The following is a 23,772-nucleotide window of genomic DNA, read 5'->3' as shown; positions in this document are numbered from 1 at the left end:
TGTTGTTGATAAAACAGCATCATATAGCTCTCAGGGGCGTTTACAGGATAATTTAAAAGCATCATGGACTATTCTTCTCTGTTGTACATTGTGAGTCGGCCCATTGCTACGTAAATATATAAATTAATTATGGTAAATGCAGGCTATCCATCTAGCGCTCAAGCTCAGTGTAGCGGTCTAACAGCGCTCGTCGATGTCAACATGTTTAGCCAATCATTTTGAAGGAGGCGCGGTTTATTGTTCACAGAAACTGGCCTCGCATTACCATTGCGTGTGCAAAACTGCATTATTTTTCTAACAATTCTATGGCCCGTCGTCAGTTATTCCTTATTGTTCACAACATAGTTTGAGATTTGAAACTAAATGGCAATGAACAAAATGTAAAAGACAGGCATGCTGATCTATATTTGGAAAGTTCTGGTCCAGTCGTACACTTGAAGCTTTTGCCGTCACACCCACTGAAGCTAAGCAGGGTTGAGCCTGGTTCGGAAACCTCATGGGAAAACCAGGTTGCTGCTGGAAGAGGTGTCAGTGAGGCCAGCAGGGGGTGCTGTTCATCCTGCAGTCTGAAAGTGAAAGTGTTGTGTAGCCAAGAGTGGTGTCCCATACTCGGAATTTGTGCTGCATTTCACCCATCCAGGTAGCGAACAGCACACACACACACACACACACACACACACACACACACACACACACACACACACACACACACACACACACACACACACACACACACACACACACACACACACACACACACACACACACAGCAGTGAGTATTGAACACAGTGGACACCTCATTGTAGTTCTTGGAAAGTGGATTATGTTTAATAAAACCAGAATATATTATATATCACATAAAACCATCTATCACATAAAGAGAGATATTTCATGTTTACTTCCATTGTTAGAAAATGTGTGTGTGTGTGTGTGTGTGTGTTTATTCTTCAAAAGTGCAAGGCATACAATTATTTTTCTCTTATGTCGTGTTTTTGAGTTTGAGGAGTTTTGGCAATATTGCAGTACTTATGTTCTAAAAACAGATCTGATAAAATTAAACAGGATAAACCTGTGAAAAAGAGAGAGATTTGCACAATTAGAAATATTTTCCATATAGTTCAGACAAACAGATAATGTTTAAAACAAGTCAACCATACTTTACCTGTTCAAACTTCTCTCTGCAGCTCTTCAGGAAATGTGGCGGTAGAGACCAAACTGACCAGTTAATTGCAGGTCATCATTTCCATCACACAGTGATATATTCTACAATACAAACACATCAAGGAAATATAATCACATGATAAAATCACACAGAAAAAAAAGTTAAGAACTGACACAGACAAAATGGAGGTAAATAGAGGGATAATGTTACAGTATGCTTTACCTTGAATGTCCCACAGGTCTCCATCATCCTCACATCAAATACAAGAACTTCACTGTAAAAAACTAATCAGCAATGCTTACAAAAGGCAGAATGATACACTTTACAGATTTTTTGTAACAAAGGAAAACTCACTTTTACACATTTCAACATTGAATATATGAAATCTATAATAACAATATTGTTTTACCATGAAAATCATTCAGATGCTTAACACTATTAAAATGCTTGTGCAGCAGTAACAGAGTATATATAACAATACAATACACAATACATAAAAACATATTTGACATTTATGTACCTGCAACAATTCACAATTCAAGTCGTTCAGTGCATTTTTACAGGTTCACTTCCTGAGATTCAGAGTTTGATCAAGGACACGATAATTCGGATCAACTCTTACTGAATTTGAACTGCCTTTTTTAACCACAAAACTTTGTTAACCAGACATTCAAGCATCGGTGTGGAGAATGTACAGAGAAATGTATAATTTTTCAAGTATTCCTGGTAAAAAACCCAGTAAAGAGTTAACAAAGCTGGATGAACAAGGGAGGTGGTTAAATGAGCTGTTCCGTGAACGATGTATAAATAACGTTTTTGTGCAAACATTTGGAGTAGAATCATTATATTACCAATACTGGAAATACCCTGAGAGAACCTTTCAAGAACATTAGCTGAGTTCTGAGATTAACATTCCCTGATAGTGTAGCCTAGATGACAATGCTAAAACTGTACAAATGTAACATAATCAGGCATTCTACAGTGTCAATAGTACAGACTGAATTGCATTTAAATGCTCATTTGCACGTATAGTCTATTAAGAGCACTTGCATCTTGAAAACATATAAATTTTCCTAACCAGTTATAAATGAATGTAAACAAACAGATGATATGTCAAGATCACGTTGCATGCACCCAAATGATCTGTTAGTAATTGGACTGATGGCTCAGATGGATTGACAAGCCTTCATGTAAACACCTCAATCAATCAATTTCCATCAGACTAAAAAAGGGTTGTGTAGATCTGAAATGCTCGTATCAACAGGGAAAAAAAAACATACTAATAATAACTTATTACTTGTCTTGAATCTTATGAACTAGTGATGGATGAGAATGAATATTTAGTAAACCTTAGCTCTTCTATGCTTTTCTTCTTTCTTTTTTTGGTTTGTTAATTCTCAGGAATTATACTTGAGGCAATATACTTGAGACTTTCTCCTGTTCTGAAAACACATCAAGGACCCTCTGCACATTTCCACGGTTCTCAGAAGTGGAAGTACTCATGGTTGAGTAAACATAGTGAAAAGATCTACGATAGCGTTTCCACGACTTTGCGAAATAGGAAAATAATGTGGTATTTTGACTGTTTTTCAGATTATCTTCTTCCATTTCCTTTTTCTTAACTTTCTCATCTCTCTTAATGTTCCTTTTCAGTGCCACTGTTAAAATAATAATGTTACTGTGGAATCTCATTATCAGCTCCAGTCAGCGGCCCATCAGTCTGACCAGTGGACGTCCCGTTAGCAGCACCCTGCTGTAGATTGTGGATCGTTTGAAGGGGCAATGTTACACCATTCTAAAAAAAAAAAAAAAAAAAAAAAGATTTGCAGAAGGTAAAGCAAATGTTCAGTATTGATGATTCAGTTGCACAAACACAAAACAGTGATTTTCTCTCTGATGTTTGCTGAATGTCAAGAGCCCTGTTCTTCATTCTGAAGTCGAACAGCACAAGATCAGCGCTCTCTTAAAGTGTTACTGTGCTGATTTTCAACCTGCTTTGTACTGTTATAATGACGGTAATATATGTAAACGAACAAAGTTTACTTGTTCTCCATGTTACCTGGACCGAGAAATTCATGTTTATTTGTCAGCAAAAGTCCGCCGGATGACACAAAGCACTTTTGACAGCTCCAGGGCTTTTCGTGACAACTAAAGATTGTACTTCTGGATGTTTGTATCCGTGCCCATCAACAGTCGGACTGACATAGGGTTATTAACAGAACAGTTATTGTAAGGGTTTATCACTGAAAACAGTATTGCACTATGTCTACTCTTATAGTTTTTGTCTATTTTAGAAATGGTTTCTATTTTTCTGTGATGTCGCGCTGGAACAACAAACACAAAGTGTGGCAATGATAATCTCAGGTACTGTTTATGTGCTTTATTTAATGTTAAAAGCATGCAATGTGACTTTGAATATCATTTAGTGCTCCAGCTTTGTAGCTGTAAAAGCAACAATGGATAATTCACCTCAGATCTTGAAATTAAACAAATGGAAACAAGAACGTTCAAACAGTGAACAAACAAGTGTATTCTTTGACAAAGATTGTTTTAGTAACTCCGTAGCCTATGTATTTAAATAATGTTTAAATGGTGTAATATTTGTGAATTTGATTATGTAGCTACTTATCCATTTTCTTGCGAGTGCCGTCAAGATTACTCTCTGGTGCCGTGCACTCGCCAAGAGACTCCGCCCACACGCTGTTCTGATTGGCTGTGGGTTTTGATTGATTTTGACGTATCTCGCAGTCGCGTCGCTTCAAGTGTGGACAGACTAATTATTTGTCGCTGGAATCTTATCGCATCGCGTCTGGTAAGGACAGTGTTATGGTATAAATTAACACTATGGCTTTGTATGCATTGTATGTGATGCAGTTTTGCTTCGGGCTTTAAGTTTTCAGTTTTTTCAGTTTTTCCCTAGTCTCAGCCTCAGATGTCTCGCCCACAGACTGTTGGATGAACGTCTGATGCATTCGGCACGCTTTTCTAAAAACACTTCAGGAGTTCACGTTATAAGTGACTCAAACTCACAGTGCTTTCAGATGAAGCAGCCTTTACAGGGCCATACATCAATGACAAGCTGTGCATAAAAAATAATAATAATGAATCGCATCCTTTGCGGTATCATAATCACGATAAACCAACTAGATTTAAGTGCTATTTCATGTAAAATGCAAATAACCGTGCAGCCCTATACCATTATGACTACTAAGTTTGCTAAGTGTTTCTTCCTGTCAGTATTTGACTCCGGTAAGCGTATCCATAACAGACGGGTGGGAGTGGCCTTGGATGGCAACATGCCCAGTGCATTATGGGTTTTTCTACCAATTTGGCAAAACTGAAGACAACAGACTTTTCCCTACATTTTCTCTAGTCAGGTGGTACCCAATAAAATAACAATAAAATAAATAAATTGCCTTTCTGTATAGGCAACAAGGTTTTATTGAAAGCCCATTTTGCCAGCGGTGAAGTACCCCTTAAAATAACTCAATAATTATTGTTTTTTATCTGTGTTGATTTCTGAATGAGACCACACTGGGTTTCAGACACACCACTTACAGATCTCTATCTGTTATAAATTCAGTTTTTGCAGACAGATTCAGAGCTCACAGTATCTCACCTGATCACAATCATGGGGCAGTGTCCAGTTTCCTGTTTAAACAACAACAAACTCTTACTTTGGTCAATTAGAGTAAAAATACACACTTTAATATTTTTAAAGATTCTTTTTGTAAAATACATCTAATTTAAATTATGAAAGATAAGCTGTTTGTAATACTTGCCTTTTTGTTTTGATCTGTAGAGATAGTAAATCACAGCAGCAGCAGCCACAAACAGAACAGCTCCACCAGCAGCAGCAGCACATATTACTTCTACAGCAGCTGAAGACAAACCTGCATCTGGAACAGCTGAAGACAGACACACATTATTACATTACTAGAGATCAACTGATAATCAACTCTCCTTATTTTTCAACGCAGAACTTTTTCAGAGACTTCTGATTTATTACCTGCTATAAGGAAATAAAGAGAAGAAAATATCAAAGTGCAGTAAACTATAAAACTATTTGCGCTACAAACCAGCTTTTTTATAATAAGACAGTACATTAAAATAATATGGTTAGAAACACCAGTTTTCAAGAGGCATGATGAGTATAGCGGCAGCCAGTAACCGCTAAGAGGCTGAGTAGAGGGATTAAATATTGACGCGTTTCCACTGTTGATCCAGGTAATTTATTATAACATTGAAAAGAACAGCAAAATCATGATGATGATGACAGTAAACAAAAAGAAATGAAATGAAATAAATCTAAATGAAATGAAAACGGTCAACAGAAAGTGAGCGTCCCAGCTACTCACCCCCTTCCTCCATGCTAACCACGCGCAAACTAACAGGTAATATACACCTAAAACAAGTGACGTAACAAACCGAAAGTAAAAATTTCTAAATAAAAGACATCAACCCAAACCTGGCACCTACAATGAGTTTTTTTATACAGATAAAAATAACTGGAAGCGAATGACACCGAAAGCCAGACACATTGAAATTACAAATGGAAAATGGCTATATTAGTATATAATGGCTCATTACCTGAAAAATAAGGTGGATACTTTTGACTGACATTTACATCAGTACATATGGAGTCCAAAACTCACTTTTTAAACAGGCCACAATGAAAACATTTACTTTTTGGATTTAAATATTGTGAACTTTATTTTGAAATTGCTCGAGGGAAAATGCACTGAATTATCAAATGAGACTCACCAGTGACAGAAACACTGAAGCTCCTAATGATGCTGAACCTGCTGTTGTTGATCTGTAGTTTATATTCTCCAGAGTCTGTGTTTCTGGTGTCTGTGATGGTCAGAGATCCAGTCTGATAATCCAGCTTCAGTCTGTCTCTGAATCTCTCTTCACACTGAACATCTGTACAGATCTTACTCTGATCTCCAGTGATTTCAGCGATGAGAATGTCATTCAAATACCATGTTATTGAATCATTCAGTTCTCTCATCACAACAGTGTACAAAGTGACCGATTCTCCTTCCATCACTGACTTTCTCTTCATTTTATCTCGTTCAGCAGCAGAAACACCTGAAACACAAACCAACAGATGATTGGAGGATCTTGTTTTGCGGTAAAAGACAAAAAAAACCAAAAAACTTGAGATGAAAGCAAAAAAAATATGAAAGCGATAAAACAGACTCTCTTGACTTTCAGTCTGAAAAGCAACATTTATCCACATTTGTGATTATGAAAACATTTTACATGAAACATTTTACATGTCCTCTATGTTCTGGATTGCTAGTGAGCTAAAAAAAAAAAAAAAACTTTTAAACCGATAACAATAGAAGAGATGACATTGAAAGAAAATGACATCATCAGAACAAAACTGACAAATCTCACCACTACACACACAAAGAAGAGATGAACAATTAATTATGAGCCAAACAAAATAATACAACAAAGATCATAAAGATTGTGAGCTGAGAAATATGTCTGGATTCATAATGTAATGTACAAACAAACAGCAGAAGAACATCATTGATTTACTCATCAGACAAACATACATGCAACCATCATGCCGTCCACATCCGACTCATATTTTTCCCCTTTTCCCTTATCTGCGCATTCACACAACCAGATATTCAAATTCATAATGCATATTACTTATTATTAATATTAAATAGTGGAGTATTGCCCATTTTATTTTTATTCATTAAAGTTGAATAGCAGTACTCCTGCTGTTTGAACCATATTAACATGCCAAGGACAAAATGTTTTTGGATAATTTTTCCACGAAAAGCTACTTTTTAATGTTTCAATGACAAGAAGGACTGCTTGGATGGGGAAATTGTGTTCTATATTGCAGAAATCACAGTCTGAGAGACTGAGTTTTAATTGAAATGTTGAACTATGAAGATGACTTGCTCGTTTGGCCGTTCAAACAGATGCAATGACACTTTACATTGTGTACATATGCATATGCTGTTGTTGGTGTCGTTGGATACTGTATATTGCACATTCCGATCGCAAAGACCTTCACATTGCCTCTGTCTCAGCTTATTATCCGGGGTAAAAAAAGGTTGACATCTGATACTGATGCTGCACCAAATATTAGTACAAATTAAAATTATGCTTATACATTTCTTGCTTCTAGCTACCTTTTCAGAGCGGCCCTTATGGAAATCACTATACAATGTGTCTGGTTGTCATGTGAACTTCCCATACTCACTGCTGCTCTACTGTCACAAAATCATTTGAATATTACTTATGGAGAAACAATGATTTTTAAAAAAGCACCACAGTCACATGCATGTTTATAGAGCATTTACAAAAGCTTTGAACGTGGCTCACACAATCATAATCAAGGACTGGAATTATAATTGTAGTTAAATGTTTTTATTTTTTATTTTTTAATCTATCCACAGCATGTAAAATACGTACGTGTGATTGATATACACTACTGGTCAGTGGTCAAAAGTTTTCGATTTTAGAAGAATCATTTTAATATGCTGATTTTATGCTCAAAATTATTATTTTCAATGTTGAAAACAGTTGTGTACAATTTTTTTCAAATTTTTTTGATGAATAGAAAGTTCAAAAGAACAGCATTTATTTAAAATAGAATATTTTCAAACATTAGAAATGTCTTTACTGTAACTTTTGATCAATTTAAATCATCCTTGATGAATAAAAGTATTGATTTATTTTATTTCTTTCCCCTCAAAATAAAATTAAAATTCCTACTGACCCCAAACTTTTGAAGGATAGTGTTTAATGTTACAAAAGCTTTCCATTTCAGATAAATGCTGTTCTTTTGAACTTTCTATTCATCATAGTATCATGAAATAAAAAACTGTTTTCAACATTGATAATATCAATAAATGTTTCTTGAGCATCAAATCCTCATATTAGAATGATTTCTGAAGGATCATGTGACACTGAAGACTGGAGTAATGATGCTGAAAATTCAGCTTTGATCACAGGAATAAATTACACTTTACTATATATTCACATGGAAAACAGCTGTTTTAAATTGTAATAATATTTCACAATATGACTTTTTGTTTGTATTTTTAATCAAATAAATGCAGCAAAATCACTGAACACAATAATGATGTGATTTAAATGACAAGATTGTAATGACTCACCATGAACTATAACATTGTAGATCTTTTCACTGTCGCTACTGCTGCTGATGATCTTTAGTTGATAAACTCCAGAGTCTGTGTCTGTGATGTTCATGATGGTCAGAGATCCAGTCTGATGATCCAGCTTCAGTCTGTCTCTGAATCTCTCATCACTATCTTCACACTGAACATCTGTACAGATAAAACTGAGATCTCCATTGATTTGAGCGATGCGAATGTCATTATAATACCATCTAATCTTTTCTTGTTGGTTTGTTTCAACATCAGTGTATAGAGTGACTGAATCTCCCTCCATCACGGACACTGCGACTCCATCTGTACCGACAGCAGACACACCTGGAGAAGAAATAAACAGATAATTATGAGACAAACAAACTGAACTGCGTCACATACACTAAGGTTCGGTGTTCTGACTGATATTACACTGTCATATTTTACAAACGAAACAAATACAATGACGGATAGTCTTGGATTGATGATTTTATTTGCTGATTAACCAAAAAGATTTGTCAGTTAGGAACTCTTACAATTCAAATTAAATTTCTCTGGTAGCTACACACTCGAAGGCGCGCTCCCTTTTTGATCTGTTTCTCTCACAGCCAATCACAGACACTGTTGCTCTCACAGCCAATCACAAACATCAAAAGTAAACTCAAATGAAAGTTAACAGTAATACAAATGTTAATACACAACAGACACTTATCAGGATACTAACACTATATTTGCTATGTATGCAATGACGTAAGCCTACACGTTAAGCTTGGTAACAACGTTCTATCGAGTTAATTTCCCAGTCAAAACATTTCGCGCAGACTAACGGTTAGAAGGCTGTCTCAGACACGGAAGAAACATACAGCAGCCTATAGGCGTAAATATCTTACCATGGTCGAAACAACAGCACAAGAGCAGAATAAAGAAATGTTTCATTTTCATCAGTTTGTCTAAAAAATAAATGCAGCTTTTGATACAAAAAAATACTAGGTTTGAGTTTGAGTAGCCTACTTCTTCATCTGAGTAAAACCTGACGCTATCATTTTTTTTTTTCCCTGGAGAAAGTGAAAGCAATACTACAACTTCCTATCACTGGGCTTTTTATTTTATTTTATTTTATTTTATTATTATTATTTTTTTTTTTTTACATTAATTTATTACGCTTTCACAGACACAAACAAAAAAGTGAGAGATTCGCTGTAAAACTTATTGTGTAATTGAAGATTTTATTTTAGCCTGAAGCTTCATGCCAGTTGTCAAGGAAGATAAAGGGGAAGCACCTAAGACAATAGAAAACAGATTATGGTCTTTGCGTGTAAGCTTTATCCAGCTATTACCTCCTGGTAGACTATGTAACACACTCTGAATCCAGTTAGCAAATTTCTTCATTGTAATATTCTTCTAAAAACCCTTACATTTTTGGTTTAAAAAAAAATACAAGACATAACTTGCATTTTAAATGAAAATACAACAACAATAACAATAATACCCTAACTTTATTTCTATACCATCGTTTACACTCCAAAACACATCATAGTCACTGTAGTTGTAGTCAACCTACAACCTAAACCCAAGCACCAAAACATAAAACAAACTCTTTTAAATCACCTACGTAACACTAAAAAGTCTTTACCTTTATTAAAAAAGTGCATAAAAAAACATTTGATTTTAATGTGTACTCACCTAATGCAGTATCAAGCAAAGCATGCTGGGAACTAGATTTACTCTTTAGTTAGTTATGCCATTAAAAATGACTCATGTAGTCACAACACTAAAGTTAACCTAACATTTTACACATTTAAGTGAATTGAACAATCAAATTAATGCGTGACTTTTTTTTTTAAAACAAAATATATTGAACAGGCAGCAAAGATCCTTATTTTCAGTGTATTAGTTTAGCTCAATCTGTGTAGTTTATCAATGATGCATGATGGGTAAGAATCAGTTTGACCTCTGAACTGTGACTCTTCTTTGACTGTTTTAAGTTTTACAAACAAGATGCTTGTCCATCCAGATAAAACCATGTTTCTATAGAAATCAGACCACAGAAAGTTTCAGTTTGACTCAAAAGATAAGCTGCTAATTTCACACCTCAGTATAACTGGCAGCGTGAGATAGCAAACAGTTTGATCTTTTCAGTGTTTTTTTTTTTTCATATACACAATTGATATAATTGATCAACCTATGCATAATTCAATTGAATTCTAAAACCATTTTAAGGTCATTAAGCTCTTTCTACCCATGCAATTCAAGACGATTCACACAATATAAGACAACTACATTATGAATGATAAAAAATATATATTTTCCACTATTATGATAAAATCTCAAAAAGAGCCAGAAGAGTATTTTAATGTCACTACAGGCTATATGACGTGCGTTCAGAATGTGTGAACTAGGAGGGTTACACTGTTGTGGGAGGATTCACACCAGCTTGAGTGTTTCCAGCAGATAGTCACATCAGACACTGAACTGATGGAAATGTTTCAGGTCCTTGTTTTGTTCTGTTTGTGCTGGTGCCATCTGATCGGTAAGTTATAAAACATTTTTATAGCTTAATATTTCAGAACAGAGATTGCGTGTGATCTGATTCGCAGTCAATCTCTGCCACATAATTTTAAAATTGTGATTTACAGGCCTTTAACAGTGTCACTTTTTGGTGGTTTCAAGTGATTTTAAGGCTTGATAGTGGACATATTGTATTAAGCATACTCTAAAAATGATTAAAAATACTCCTGCAGTAATCATGAGCAGCGCCATTAGTAAAATTAGTCAAAAAAAACAATTAACGTGTACAACTACTGACTTGAGGCTTTGTAAACACAACTCTTAATCTGTTCTTGTTTGTTCATAAGGTGTGTTTAGTGAATCAGTGTCAGTGATGGAGAGAGATTCTGTCACTCTAAACACTGATCTTACTAAAATACATGAAGACGATGACATACTGTGGAAATTTGGAGCTAAAAAGTCTCTTATAGCTAAAATCAGCGTTGGGAAAAACATCTTCTCCACATTTAATGATGTTCCTGATGGGAGATTCAGAGACAGACTGAAACTGGATCATGAAAGTGGATCTCTGACCATCACAAACACCACAACTGAACATGCTGGAGTTTATCAGCTAGAGATAAATGGAGCGAAACTGACATCAAAAACATTCAGTGTTTCTGTCTATGGTGAGTAGAAAGATCCTCTGTCTCGTCCTTTTGCATAGTTAAACTCCGTTCACAAGTTCAACTCAGGATTTTTAGCATTGTGTTGTTTACCACCAAAAAAATTATTTATACTCATCCCTCATTTGGCGGTTATGGTGAGACACTTATAATGGATGGATTATAATTTGGATATAAAGATAACTTCAATAGCACTTCAGAGTTTTTACAGTCATTTTACGGTTTTCTGGTGCTGTATTGCCATTAGCAAAGAAGTTGTTGCATTTTAAGGTTTACAGATCGGCCCCATTCTATGGAAGCTTGTTTCCAACTGTAACGCGGTTAGATGTTGTGGGAAGAAGGAGGCGGGAACCGGCGAACATTCAACACATTTTAACACCAAAAATAAAACAAATACAAAACGAAAGTAAAAGACAGCAGCCCCTCACAGACGACTGCGGTCACATCAAATAAAACATAAACATCAAATAAAATCCAGGCCTGGCCTCTCTCGATCTTCACTCTCGTCGCTCCTCCTTTTATGCTTCCGCTCCTCCGTGAGAGATACGAGACCGGTGCGTCTCACAGGTGTCGCTCATTAGCAATCACGGCCCTCCCACGGCCCTCAGCCTCGTCCTGCTCGCCACACCGCCACTTAATAAAAGATAAAAAGGTTATTGCGACTCTTTATCTCACAATTCTGACTTTTTTTTTTCTCAGAATTGCAAGATGTGACCTTTCTGACTAAAAAAGTCTGTCTTTTTACCCCTGCAAAATTGGTCTCGCAATTGCGGGGAAAAGGTCATAAATCAGAATTGCAAGGTGTAAACGTAAAATTGTAAGAAAAAAAAGCAAAATTATTATTACATGGCGGAAACAAGCTTCCATACCATTCAGCGCCTCATTCTAACCAGATTTTTGCTTTTCTGGTGGGCAAATGAAAATACATTTTTGTTGCAAATAACATGGTCAAAAATGCATAAGATTGAGTTTAACTTGAAATTAGCCTGGAATATTCCTTAAAATATTTATACACTGAAATGTTTAATCATTTTATAGTTTGAGATACACTATATTGCCAAAAGTTTTGGGAAGTCTGCCTTTACATGCACATGGACTTTATTGGCATCCCATTCTTAATCCGTAGGGTTTAATATGGAGTTGGCCAACTCTTTGCAGCTATAACAGCTTCAACTCTTCTGGGAAGGCTTTCCACAAGTTTAGGAGTGTGTTTATGGGAATTTTTGACCATTCTTAAAGAAGCCCATTTGTAAGGTCAGGCACTGATGTTGGACGAGAAGGCCTGACTCGCAGTCTCCGCTCTAATTCATCCCAAAGCTGTTCTATTGGGTTGAGGTCAGGACAAGGTCAAGGTCAAGGTGGCAACATATCACGGTACCACACTTGAATTCACTGAGCTCCCCATTCTTTCACAAATGTTTGTAGTAAGTTGTGGCCATGGAAGTGATTGGAACACCTGAATTCAATGATTTAGAGGGGTGTCCCAATACTTTTAGCAATATAGTGTACACTCAGATCATCAACACACTACACTCAAGATGTTTAGATTTATCCATATTTCTAATTATTCTGTCATGTTTTCCAGCTCCTCTTGTCACTCCTAATATTACCAGAGATTGTTCTTCGTCATCATCACCATCATCAAATTGTTCATTGGTGTGTTCATCAGTGTTGAATGTGTGTGATGCGACCCTCTCCTGGTACAAAGGAATCAGTGTTATGTCCAGCATCAGTGTGTGTGATCTCAGCATCAGTCTCTCTCTACCTCTGGAGGTGGAATATCAGGATAAAAACACCTACAGCTGTGTGCTGAACAATCCCATCAGCAACCAGACCACACATCTGGACATCAACACACTCTGTCACACATGTGCAGGTATGATGGTGGTGATATTGACGTTGATTAACAAGCTGATCTATCAAGTTACAGTGCTGATGTTTTGATCCATGTGTGCAATTTGTTCTTTGGCCAAACCAACAAAAGTGCATGAACTTTTAAGTATAGGACAGATAAAACAAGCCCTTCCAAGATTAGACACACATTTTGGTCGATCGGATCACAAGTAGACGAGGAAGGCACATTCCTGTTTAAACCTGGAGTTTTACTCTTTTGTCCACTTTCGACCGCTTCAGTCCTGATTTCTTTGAGGGGAGGGTCTATGAAAACAAACTTTAAACCTCTAACATAGTGTTAGCTGTAGATCAGATTAACAGATTCACTCACACTAATGGCTCATTTTGTCCATTACAGATCAAGGCCTACCTTTATTGTACATAGTGTTGATCTCTGCTGCTGCTGCTGGATCTCTGATGATTATTGTTATAGTCGTGATGTGCTGTATCTGCAAGAAATGTAGAAAAACAGGTCGGAAGAGCAAGCAATTATTCTGTAAAATATCTATTGTCTATATCTATAATATAATATTGAAACTGTCGTTTTAACATATCTGTGATTATTGTAAATGCAGTTGAGACCCAGGAGAAAGACAAAACTGATTCAGCATCGAGTAAACCAACAACACAACAAAATGTGAGTACGACTCTTTCAGGGCCTATTTTGTGTGTACGCAACGGCTATAAATGAGGCCCCTGGCCTGGTCCTCTCTCGTCTTGCTTTGTCGTCACTCCTCTTATACGTCCGGAGCTCACAGGTGACACTCAATAGCACGTGTGCCACCGTCCTCGCTCCATTCCCATGGCTCTCGACTTCATCCTGCTTGCAACAATATTTCATAAAAATGTTATAGTTTTATGGTGCGTGTCCACTGACAAGGAGCAGAGCGAGCATTTGCAATTAATTAAAGCTCAACTTTCATAGGAATGAACTGAAAATGCTTGCTCTGATTCACGCAGCATAAACTATTACATTTTTAATGGATTATGTGTTGTGGTCTTGCTCTGTCATTCTCATCTCTACACCGGTGTATCATTTGACTGAACTAGATCACTCCTCTTATAATCAATTGAGTTGCAACGTGGAGTTGCGAGATCATGTGATTTTTGGCCTAAATTATCTTTTGTTTTAAATCACATCTATGAGGTTTGTTATTTTTAAATATTCTCACCCATACAAAATCAGGTTTTATACCATTAGATTTTAATTGTAGAGAAAGTAGGTCACAGAGTTTTTACTCATGCCTCGAGCTGCAGCATCTCTGCGGTTTATGATTATCTGAGGTTAGATGCAGCTTTAGCAGCCATTGGTTGCTTTGTAGACGTGATGCAACAAGTGTCAGTGCTGTTGTGTGAAAGACAGTCATTCTCAGCACAGGCTGTCAAAACAAATCCTGCAGAACTGTTTGATGATTTAACAGTTTGAAAAGTCATGATTGATGTCATTTTCTCTTGCTGCTCCATGTTAGCATCTGTTCTGTAGTAGCAGTTTTTCAAAACAAAAGTGTCAGTATTTGTATTAAGATTTGCACAGAGAAACATAAGTTTGTGATCTTATTGCCTGTCACATCAGCAGGTTCCTGACTGAGTTTGTGTTTCCTTTCAGAAATCGAAGATGGAGTCTGTGTATGAAAATGTCCCCAAAAAACGATGATCAAATACCATATTTACTTGAAGTTTTTATTAGAGCTCATATTGGACAAAAGCTCACATTTTTGGTTTTATTTACATTTATTCTTGTACATTCTTTATTCTTTATGTCTATATTTGTTTTTTCACAAATGTTATTATTGTATTGTTTAAAATGTCGTTGCTCTGTATTAGTTTAATAGCATCCAGAAACTCAACTAAAGTGTTCTATTTTAATCTTATCATATGGAATCTAACTTTAAGTATTAAACAAGATTGAAAAGGGGAACGAAAAAGAAATGTAAGAGAAGAATAATGTTATACGGTGAGATGCCATTGACCATGCTATCTTTCTCGAATGGTTGAGTAACTGAGGTTGGGAATTTTTCTTCCTCTTCTGTACCATTAACTTGTGGTGTACCTCAGGGGTCTATTTTGGGCCCGCTTTTTTCCCGCTGTATTTGCTCCCTTCAGGCTTGATTTTTCGAAAGCACAACATTACATACCATTTTTATGCGGATGACACCCAGGTGTACCTCCTTTTGAAAAATGGGGATAATTATTATGACATACACTCTCTGTTGAACTGTATTGAGGAGGTAAGACTCTGGCTGGCAACCAATTTTCTAACATTGAATGACTCTAAAACTGAAATTGTAGTTTTTGGACAACCAGCTTGTATTATACAGATAAATAAACATCTGGGTCCTTTATCTGTGAATTCTCATGATTCTCCTCACTACATTACAGATCTTATTCTCCACCGGAAATGTTCTAGGTCCTTAAGGTCTTCACACAGGTTGATGCTGACTGTGCCACGTTTTCACTTGAAGTTAAAGGGTGATCGTGCCTTTTCTGTTGTTGTTCCACATCTGTGGAATGATTTGCTGGAACACATAAGGCTGTCTTCCAATGTTGATAGCTTTAAATCCCCTCTTTTTTCTTCCCTGGCTTTTGGTTCAATGTAATTTTATGAATTTTTGTGTGTTCCTGTGTGTTTAGATTGTACATCACTTTGGTCAGCAGTGGCTGTTTTAAATATGCTCTAGAAATAAAAGTGCCTTGCCTTGCTAAATCTATTTAACTATTCAGTTCAATCAAATCGAAGGAGGCGGGGTTTACTGTTCATAGAACCTGAACTCACGTCATGGCCGCGCATTATCATCGCGTGTGCAAAACTGTACATTATTTTTCGAATAATTCTATGGCCCGTTGTCAATTATTCCTTAATGTTCACAACATAGTTTGTTTTAAATATGCTCTAGAAATAAAAGTGCCTTGCCTTGCTAAATCTATTTAACTATTCAGTTCAATCAAATCGAAGGAGGCGGGGTTTACTGTTCATAGAACCTGAACTCACGTCATGGCCGCGCATTATCATCGCGTGTGCAAAACTGTACATTATTTTTCGAATAATTCTATGGCCCGTTGTCAATTATTCCTTAATGTTCACAACATAGTTTGAGATTATAAACTAAATGGCAATGAACAACATGTAAAATACAGTCATGCTGATCTATGTCTGGAAAGTTCTGGTCCAGACGTATATGGGACGCCTGAAGCTTTCGCCTGCACACTCACTGAATCTAAGCAGGGTTGAGTCTGGTTAGTACAGATGGGAAACCTCATGGGAAAACCAGATTGCTGCTGGAAGAGGTATCAGTTAGGCCAGCAGGGGGTGCTGCTCATCCTGCGGTCTGAAAGTGAAAGTGAAAGTGATGTGTATAGCCAAGAATGCTATCCCATACTCGGAATTTGTGCTGCATTTCACTCATCCAAATGTGACACACACACACACACACACACACACACACACACACACACACACACACACACACACACACACACACACACACACACACACACACACACACACACACACACACACACACCAGCCATATCACCCTGCAGCCCAAGACTGGTTGCCCACTGAAGCTAAGCAGGGTTCAGTCTGGTTAGTACCTGGATGCTGCAGGTGGTTGAGGAGAGACCCCGACATGATTGTAAAGCGCTATATAAAAATGCCTCCATTCCATCACACACACACACACACACACACACACACACACACTGATCACATTGTAGTTCTTGGAAAGCAGATTCTGTTTAATAAAATATCTCTCTTTGGGGTGGACTTTGAGCTTTGTAACGGCAACATTACAAGTATAATATGTATAATAACAAGTATAATAATCTCCCTTTAATAGTGATTATTTCATTTGAAGTCACCTTTATGGTGTGTTCAGTGTTTTCTTTAATTGGGCTCTTGAGCCTTGAATTTTTAACATTATTTTTGTCTTTGGCTGCAGTAACTAATTTTGTGTTGTTGGTGGTTAAGTTTTGACATAATCATCATGTGGTGGTCTGAATCACTGATCTCATTCAGAGCCTTATCTCGGATTTTATCAGCATATGAATCTCAACAATGGTGACAATCAACCAAATAGATATACAGATTGATTCTCAATATCACAAACCAAGCTATTAAAAAGCCACAAAAAAACAACACCAAAATTAAATGCAAATAAAGAACAGTAAGACATTTTAGTTGCATAACTTATTCATGTTGCAATGCATGCTGGGAGACAGTTTTTTTTTACTATACTGGTACTGAGCATGCATTGCAGCATGAAGCTTTCCATTAGATTGTCACCATTGCTGAGGATCAAATGCTGATTGTTGGTGTCTGTGTGTGTCTGAATAATGCTGGAGTTTTGGGCTAATTATTTTTGTGACCTAGATGGGAACAAACACAGTGTTGAAAAGCTTTGAGTAATCCTTTCACAATACACAAAGCTTTGTTTAACCATTACTATCTCATGATGCCCACTCATACAACCCTCCAGTCAGTTCAAAATTAAATTGATGTACACTTAAACTTGAAGATTTTGCGGCCAAACTCAAAAACAAAAGTGTTTTTTTTTTGTTTGTTTTTTTCTGTTCACCACAACCCCTGCAAAACCAATTTAGGCCTAACAGATGATTAAATACTAACACATCTTTCCCTATATTAATTTTGAGGAAAAAAAAATTGCATGCCGGGATACACATTTACATACACATAAATAAACATTTTATTTGGTTAATATCACTGTTTGAGTTGGATTATAAGTGGCATATAGAACAAGATCCAGGGTTATGTACTGTATATGCACCCCACATAGGACTAAAGAACCTTTTACAGGTTTCCATCATGGGATAATTTTTTGGATTTAATTTTAATTAATTTAGTTTAATTTAATTTAAAAACAACATAAATGACAGTCATTCTACATGTCTGAATGGCAGAGATTATGATCAGTGTTTCTTCATCTGTGTCAAACGCAGTTTCAGATCTCGCTTTTTTGTTACCGTAGATTAAAGCAGGACAGGAAGAAGCCCCTCACAAGATGCGTGGAGAACCAAAAGATCAAACCACGTTTCCATTCTGAAGAGAATCGACTGCAGCAGGTTTCAATTTGACTCAGAAGCTGAGGATTTCAGTAAAACTGGTAATGCGGCATGGGAGATGGGGAGGGGTGTATGTGAATTATAGCAGGGTCAAATTGTGTCTTGGGTGGATTCACTCACTGTTCTGCTGTGCTTTTGGCAGAAAGTCTTATTAGATCAGACACTCAACAATCAAATAAAATGGGTAACACTTTAGAATACTGTATCTTACTTACTGCATAACTAATAAGTAATTATTGAAGAACTAATAGGTAATTATTCATTAACTACTTCTTCACTACTGTTAACTACTAAGGAAGATGTGTTAACTAATCAGTATGTAATATATTTTTATGATTGTGTTAAGTAACAGTTAGTTAATCAATAAATAATGAATTCTGTCATAACTCTTGAAGAACTACTACTAATTATCTACTAATTAAGGTTCAAGAAAAATAACTAAGAAGTAACTACTAATGAACAGTCATACAAAACTAACCTCAGATTAGTTTTTATGTTTTATATACAGTACTGTGTGTGTCTGTTTTCCTCAGCATAGAATGCCATTGAGTAAATTCATGTTTGAGGCAATGACTGAGGGAAACTGAAAATATAGGGAACTTATTAGTAATTCATAAATAATTATCAAATAATTCTGCAGGAATTACTTAGAACCTGGAACAGTATTCTAAAGTGAGAATATAGGGAACTCATTAGTAATTAATAAATAATTATCAAATAATTATCCAGGAATTAGGCTACTTATAACCTGAAACAGTATTCTAAAGTGAACATATAAGGAAATTAATTGGTAATTAACAAATAATTATTAGATAATTCTTCAGGAATTACTTGGAACCTGGAACAGTATTCTAAAGTGAGAATATAGGGAACTCATTAGTAATTAATACAGAATTACCACATACTTCTGACTCAAATCAAACTTACTGTAAAAAACACATTATTAACGGTATTATCTAAACCTTTGTAAAATAGATAAGTTATCATACATTATGATACATTTTGCTAATTAAATAAAAAGTTTGCTTATTTGCAGATCAATATATAGCCTAGTAAATGTCTGCACTTATCTTACTTATTAGTGCTGAAGAATGACTAAAACTGGCTAGAAAATAAAATAAAAAACATTGATCAGTGCTTTTTACTTTTCAGGTAATTACCTTTGTACTTTTACTAAGGTAATTTTGAAAATGAATAGGCCAATAGTTTATCATTTTACTGGAGTAATATTTTATTGGGTTATCTGTACTTTTACTCAAGTACTTGATTTGTGTACTTCATCCACCACTCCACAGCTAAAATAAAACGGTTTATTGTAGTAACCACTGTGTATGACTGTTCATTAGTAGTTACTTCTTAGTTATTTTTCTTGCACATTAATTAATAGATAATTAATAATAGTTCTTCAAGAGTTATGACATAATTCATTAGTTATTGATTAACTAACTGAAACTTAACACAATCATACAATTTTATTACATACTAATTAGTTAACACATCTTCCTTAGTAGTTACCAGTAGTGACTTAAGTGTTAATAAATAATTATCTATTAGTTCCTCAATAATTCCTTATTAGTTATGCAGTAAGTAAGATACAGTATTCTAAAGTGTTACCATAAAATGTTTCACATGTTTGTAGAGATCTTTGATGGAATCATATCATCACGTTCTGATATCAAAGAAAGACATAAAAAAAATCAATTTGTATGAATTTCTTCATCTACAAGTTGAAATGGAACTCAATTGCATTTGAAATAATTGAAGCTGTATTATATTCCTTGTATATATATATAGTCTTCACATGATATCATTTTATTAATTGATTTTCTAAATACACACAATAGCACTGTGTTATTAATGTATTATATTTAATACTGTATCTCTTCAATTAAAACCAAAAATGCATACTCAAGTGGACATCTGAAAATATCTTTGAAAAATGTGACCCTGGACCACAAAACCAGTCACATGGGTACATTTTTTGAAATTGTGATTTATACATCACATGAAAGCTGAATAACTACGCTTTCCATTGATGTATGGTTTGTTAGGATAGGACAATATTTGGCCCAGATACAACTATTTGGATATCTGGAATCTGAGGGTGCAAAAAATTGTAAATAATTAAACATTGAGAAAATCACCTTTAAAGTTGTCCATTTATGTTCGCGATTGTGCTACATTCACTCACAAAAATAAATGTTTTATATATTTACGGTAGGAAATTTACAAAATATCTTCATGGAACATGAACTTTACTTAAAATCCAAATGATTTTTGGCATAAAAGAAAAATCGATCATTTGGACCCACAATGTATTGTTGTCTATTGCCACAAAGATTTACCATGCAACTGGTTTTGTGATCCAGGGTCACAAATGTGTAAAAAAAAAAAATTAAAGTTCAAATCTTGTTTATCGTGTCCTTAGACCAATAAAAACACATATGAAAGAAAAAAAATCTTGACTGAGGTTATCATAATTCATGCTTGGAATGAACCACTATGCCTTCTTCATAATGTACAGGCCAGCCTTCTGCACACCCCAACACAACGTAGCGAGTGGACTTCTTCCCTTTACGATATTCACAGTTTGGGGGTCTCTCCCCACTTTGTAATTTGCATGTGATCACAGGAAAAGGCTGGTTGCTCTTAAACAGGTCACCAGTCTGATGAGTTCCTCCTTTGCCACAAACTGCGTTAATCTGATTCTTATTTGCTTGTATGAAGGTGTTGACAGGTTTGCAGACATTTCCAGTTCCAGTTATGCCTCTCTTTCTCATTTCACTGGTACACTTCTGCTCACTCATATCAGGACCGAAATGCTGATTGAGGAATTTTTGATATCGGGTCTTTATATTGTCTGGTTGAGTATGAGCGGAGAACGACACACACAAGACCAGCAGCAGAATCACAGCAGACTGATGAATCTCCATGACCTGCTGAACAATACACACATCAGAACACCTTTACTGACATTTGACTTACTAAAGCAGTTTGGTTGTGATTAGTGAAGAAAATATTAATAGAAATTAAATGAAGAGCTGATATATACCTTTTTTTTAAGCGATATTAAATGTTCCAAGAGTTTCCTTTCTTCTTTTCTCCTAAGGCTGTAAAACAGTGAAAAGCAAATGAATAATCAAAACCTCAACTAATACCAGTGAAACTTGCTCCACACACTTACATGCTGGACTTAAACTAACAGATGCAAGTAAAAACTGGATGTAGGATCTGTGTAGGCTAACTCTAAATGAAAGCATAACTATTTTTCATGTTTAAGGGTATGCCTACATTACCACAATGTACTAAAAAAATAGATGACAGATGACAGTGTTGTTAAATCTATCCCAGTTCACGCTGATCTATGAAAACATCTAAAAACACAGTATTCTGCTGCCAGGCCAGTATCGATGGCCAAAGAGACCACTATAACACACACACACGCGCACACACACACTTCTTTATGATTTAGGCCTACCGGTCAAATTTGTAACTGAAACAAGATGATTTCCATTAATAAAAAAATAAATAAAAAAGCAGGATTTCCAGAATATATTCATCCCAGAATGACGTTAAGTTATTTTTTTTTCTACATTAGCCCATCATGTAGCCTATCTAACCATCCAAGAGCACATGCAGTGTTAGCTGGAAAGACCGCCATAAGTGGCAACTCCGCAGAGACTGGATATGTTTACACAAACAACTTTTGTTTCAATCGGACTGAATTCATTCCGAATGATACATCTGAATTGTTCACATAAACGCTAAACATCGTGGTGTGATAAGCCTACATGTGCGCGTTTATTAAGTCAAAAGATTCAAATCCTAATAGATTTTTTTACATGCGCACACTGCACAAAACAGCAGACTTAATATTTATCCAAATCTGGTCATAATTTGGAGACTAGTCTTATATGGTCACATGGTCATACGAAGTAAAAATGCCCAAAAACAGTCGTCTGTATGATACAAGGACTGGTGAGCCGTTGTCCTGCTTCACTGCACAAATGCTGAGTGAAATGAGAATCATAGAATGACAGGACACTCAATTATATGACACTTTATTCATCAGGAGAACAGCTCGTTCAGCGAGTCATACAGTATGTCCTTTCAGTTTCGGTTTTCAATCGATCAAGTGTTTGTTCTCTCGATAAACCACCCCTTTCAATCCGATCGAAATGATTGGGTTATGTACTTGTTTTTAATGTTTATTATAAAATATCTATAGTGACTGCATGATCATATCACTGTATTATTACCACCATGCGAGTCACAAATTAAAGCTTGGCGAGCCGCGCAACAGTAACACTGGTAATGCAGGAAGGGAAAAAGCATAACTATAGAATGACACAATACATATTGTCACGAATAATCCATATTTACTCGACTAACAGAACTAGGAGCTGAAAGACAAAATAAGTTAACTTGTGTTTAGTGCAAAAGTCCAACCTTGCACTTGAAAACAATCCAAACTTATTTGTTAAGATAATGCAGTCATCAAGGTAACTTACCTGCCTGCAGCGAGAGATCTGTGACACTGCCAATGTTGCCAGATCCAGTTAACGATTTCCAACCCCAGTGCTCTCAAAAACCTGCCAAAATCCTTCACTAATAACATAATGTGATAGAATTATATTGTCATGACAACCAAGGTACATCATTTACCTCATTAAAACTCATACAATAAAATAAAATAATAATAAAAATGAATATTTTTTTTCCTGCCAGGAGAACAATAAAGATATTAACAAACTTTAACACTTGCACACAACATAAAAGCCAAAAATGTGTCATTCGTGTTCAAAAAATGAATGGCATTAATAATAATAATACTACTAATAATAATAATAATATTAATAATAATCTGCTTAGCTCATTGCGCTTAAATTTCAAACTACAGTACGTCTTTTTTTTAATGCACATTGTAGAACATAATGCAAAACTATGCACAGTCAAACTGATTAATCATTGATTCCGACCTGATCAGGCCAGTGTGTATGACGGTGGACAGTAGTCACATATTTGATTTGATTAAGTCATTCAACTCTCAAAGGTACAGCTATATTTACAAAGAGCCTTCGAGTTTTTTCCCACCAGGTGTAATCCACATTTGGAGAGAGTTGTTACTAGCTACAGCTTACTTATTGCACTTAAGCAAAACTATCACTTGAATTTACAGCTATGAATTCAAAATATGGCCCATTATCACACTGAAGGTTGGCTAAAGGTCTGTGCTCCTCAGCGAGGTCAATAACAAAACCAGCAAACCCTGCACCGTGTGTGTGTGTTTATTAATTTCATGATGACTGATTTTATGGAG

The 23,772-nt window shown here is 35.8% G+C and overlaps 2 protein-coding genes and 1 long non-coding RNA gene across 4 annotated transcripts; 1 reads left to right on the top strand and 2 right to left on the bottom strand.

The window, feature by feature from the left end:
• Positions 1-800: 800 nt before the first annotated feature.
• Positions 801-9,381, bottom strand: LOC311084786 (uncharacterized protein). Of its 2 annotated transcripts, none has more exons than XM_084117065.1 (8): positions 9,198-9,381; positions 8,317-8,652; positions 5,927-6,256; positions 4,945-5,070; positions 4,782-4,813; positions 1,385-2,957; positions 1,163-1,263; positions 801-1,069 (listed from the first exon to the last, which is right to left on the bottom strand). In XM_084117065.1, the coding sequence occupies exons 1-6, from the start codon at positions 9,247-9,249 to the stop codon at positions 2,838-2,840; spliced, it is 996 nt and encodes a 331-aa protein (XP_083973191.1). In that variant the 5' UTR covers positions 9,250-9,381; the 3' UTR covers positions 801-1,069; positions 1,163-1,263; positions 1,385-2,837. The 2 variants fall into 2 exon arrangements, with proteins under 2 accessions (XP_083973191.1, XP_083973192.1); XM_084117066.1 differs by having other exon boundaries at positions 1,385-2,915; positions 9,198-9,358.
• A 1,380-nt stretch (positions 9,382-10,761) lies between these two features.
• Positions 10,762-16,079, top strand: LOC311084793 (SLAM family member 9-like). The gene is made up of 6 exons (XM_084117077.1): positions 10,762-10,837; positions 11,163-11,483; positions 13,066-13,356; positions 13,732-13,845; positions 13,949-14,010; positions 14,980-16,079. The coding sequence occupies exons 1-6, from the start codon at positions 10,783-10,785 to the stop codon at positions 15,025-15,027; spliced, it is 891 nt and encodes a 296-aa protein (XP_083973203.1). The 5' UTR covers positions 10,762-10,782; the 3' UTR covers positions 15,028-16,079.
• Positions 16,080-19,669: 3,590 nt separating this feature from the next.
• On the bottom strand, positions 19,670-22,994 carry LOC311084833. The gene is made up of 3 exons (XR_014606631.1): positions 22,964-22,994; positions 21,505-21,562; positions 19,670-21,391 (listed from the first exon to the last, which is right to left on the bottom strand). It is a non-coding gene; the product is annotated as an uncharacterized lncRNA (long non-coding RNA).
• Between the last annotated feature and the right edge of the window lie 778 nt (positions 22,995-23,772).

This window comes from Abramis brama (genome assembly GCF_963993115.1).
Source record: "Abramis brama genome assembly, chromosome: 6".
Lineage (NCBI taxonomy): Eukaryota > Metazoa > Chordata > Actinopteri > Cypriniformes > Leuciscidae > Abramis > Abramis brama.
The sequence above is the reverse complement of the archived record's forward strand: the minus strand, read 5'-3'. Positions and strand labels throughout refer to the sequence as shown.

What these genes read in the sequence shown, in the direction of transcription:
- LOC311084786 (XM_084117065.1), bottom strand. Translation starts at nt 9,249, where the DNA reads ATGAAAATGAAACATTTCTTTATTCTGCTCTTGTGCTGTTGTTTCGAC. An exon ending in GTGCTGTTGTTTCGACCATG is followed by an intron (nt 8,653 to 9,197) that starts GTAAGATATTTA and finishes TTTCTTCTCCAG; the next exon opens with GTGTGTCTGCTGTCGGTACA. An exon ending in CTTCAGTGTTTCTGTCACTG is followed by an intron (nt 5,071 to 5,926) that starts GTGAGTCTCATT and finishes GTCTGTCTTCAG; the next exon opens with CTGTTCCAGATGCAGGTTTG.
- LOC311084793 (XM_084117077.1), top strand. Translation starts at nt 10,783, where the DNA reads ATGGAAATGTTTCAGGTCCTTGTTTTGTTCTGTTTGTGCTGGTGCCAT. An exon ending in GTGCTGGTGCCATCTGATCG is followed by an intron (nt 10,838 to 11,162) that starts GTAAGTTATAAA and finishes TTTGTTCATAAG; the next exon opens with GTGTGTTTAGTGAATCAGTG. An exon ending in AACCAACAACACAACAAAAT is followed by an intron (nt 14,011 to 14,979) that starts GTGAGTACGACT and finishes GTTTCCTTTCAG; the next exon opens with AAATCGAAGATGGAGTCTGT.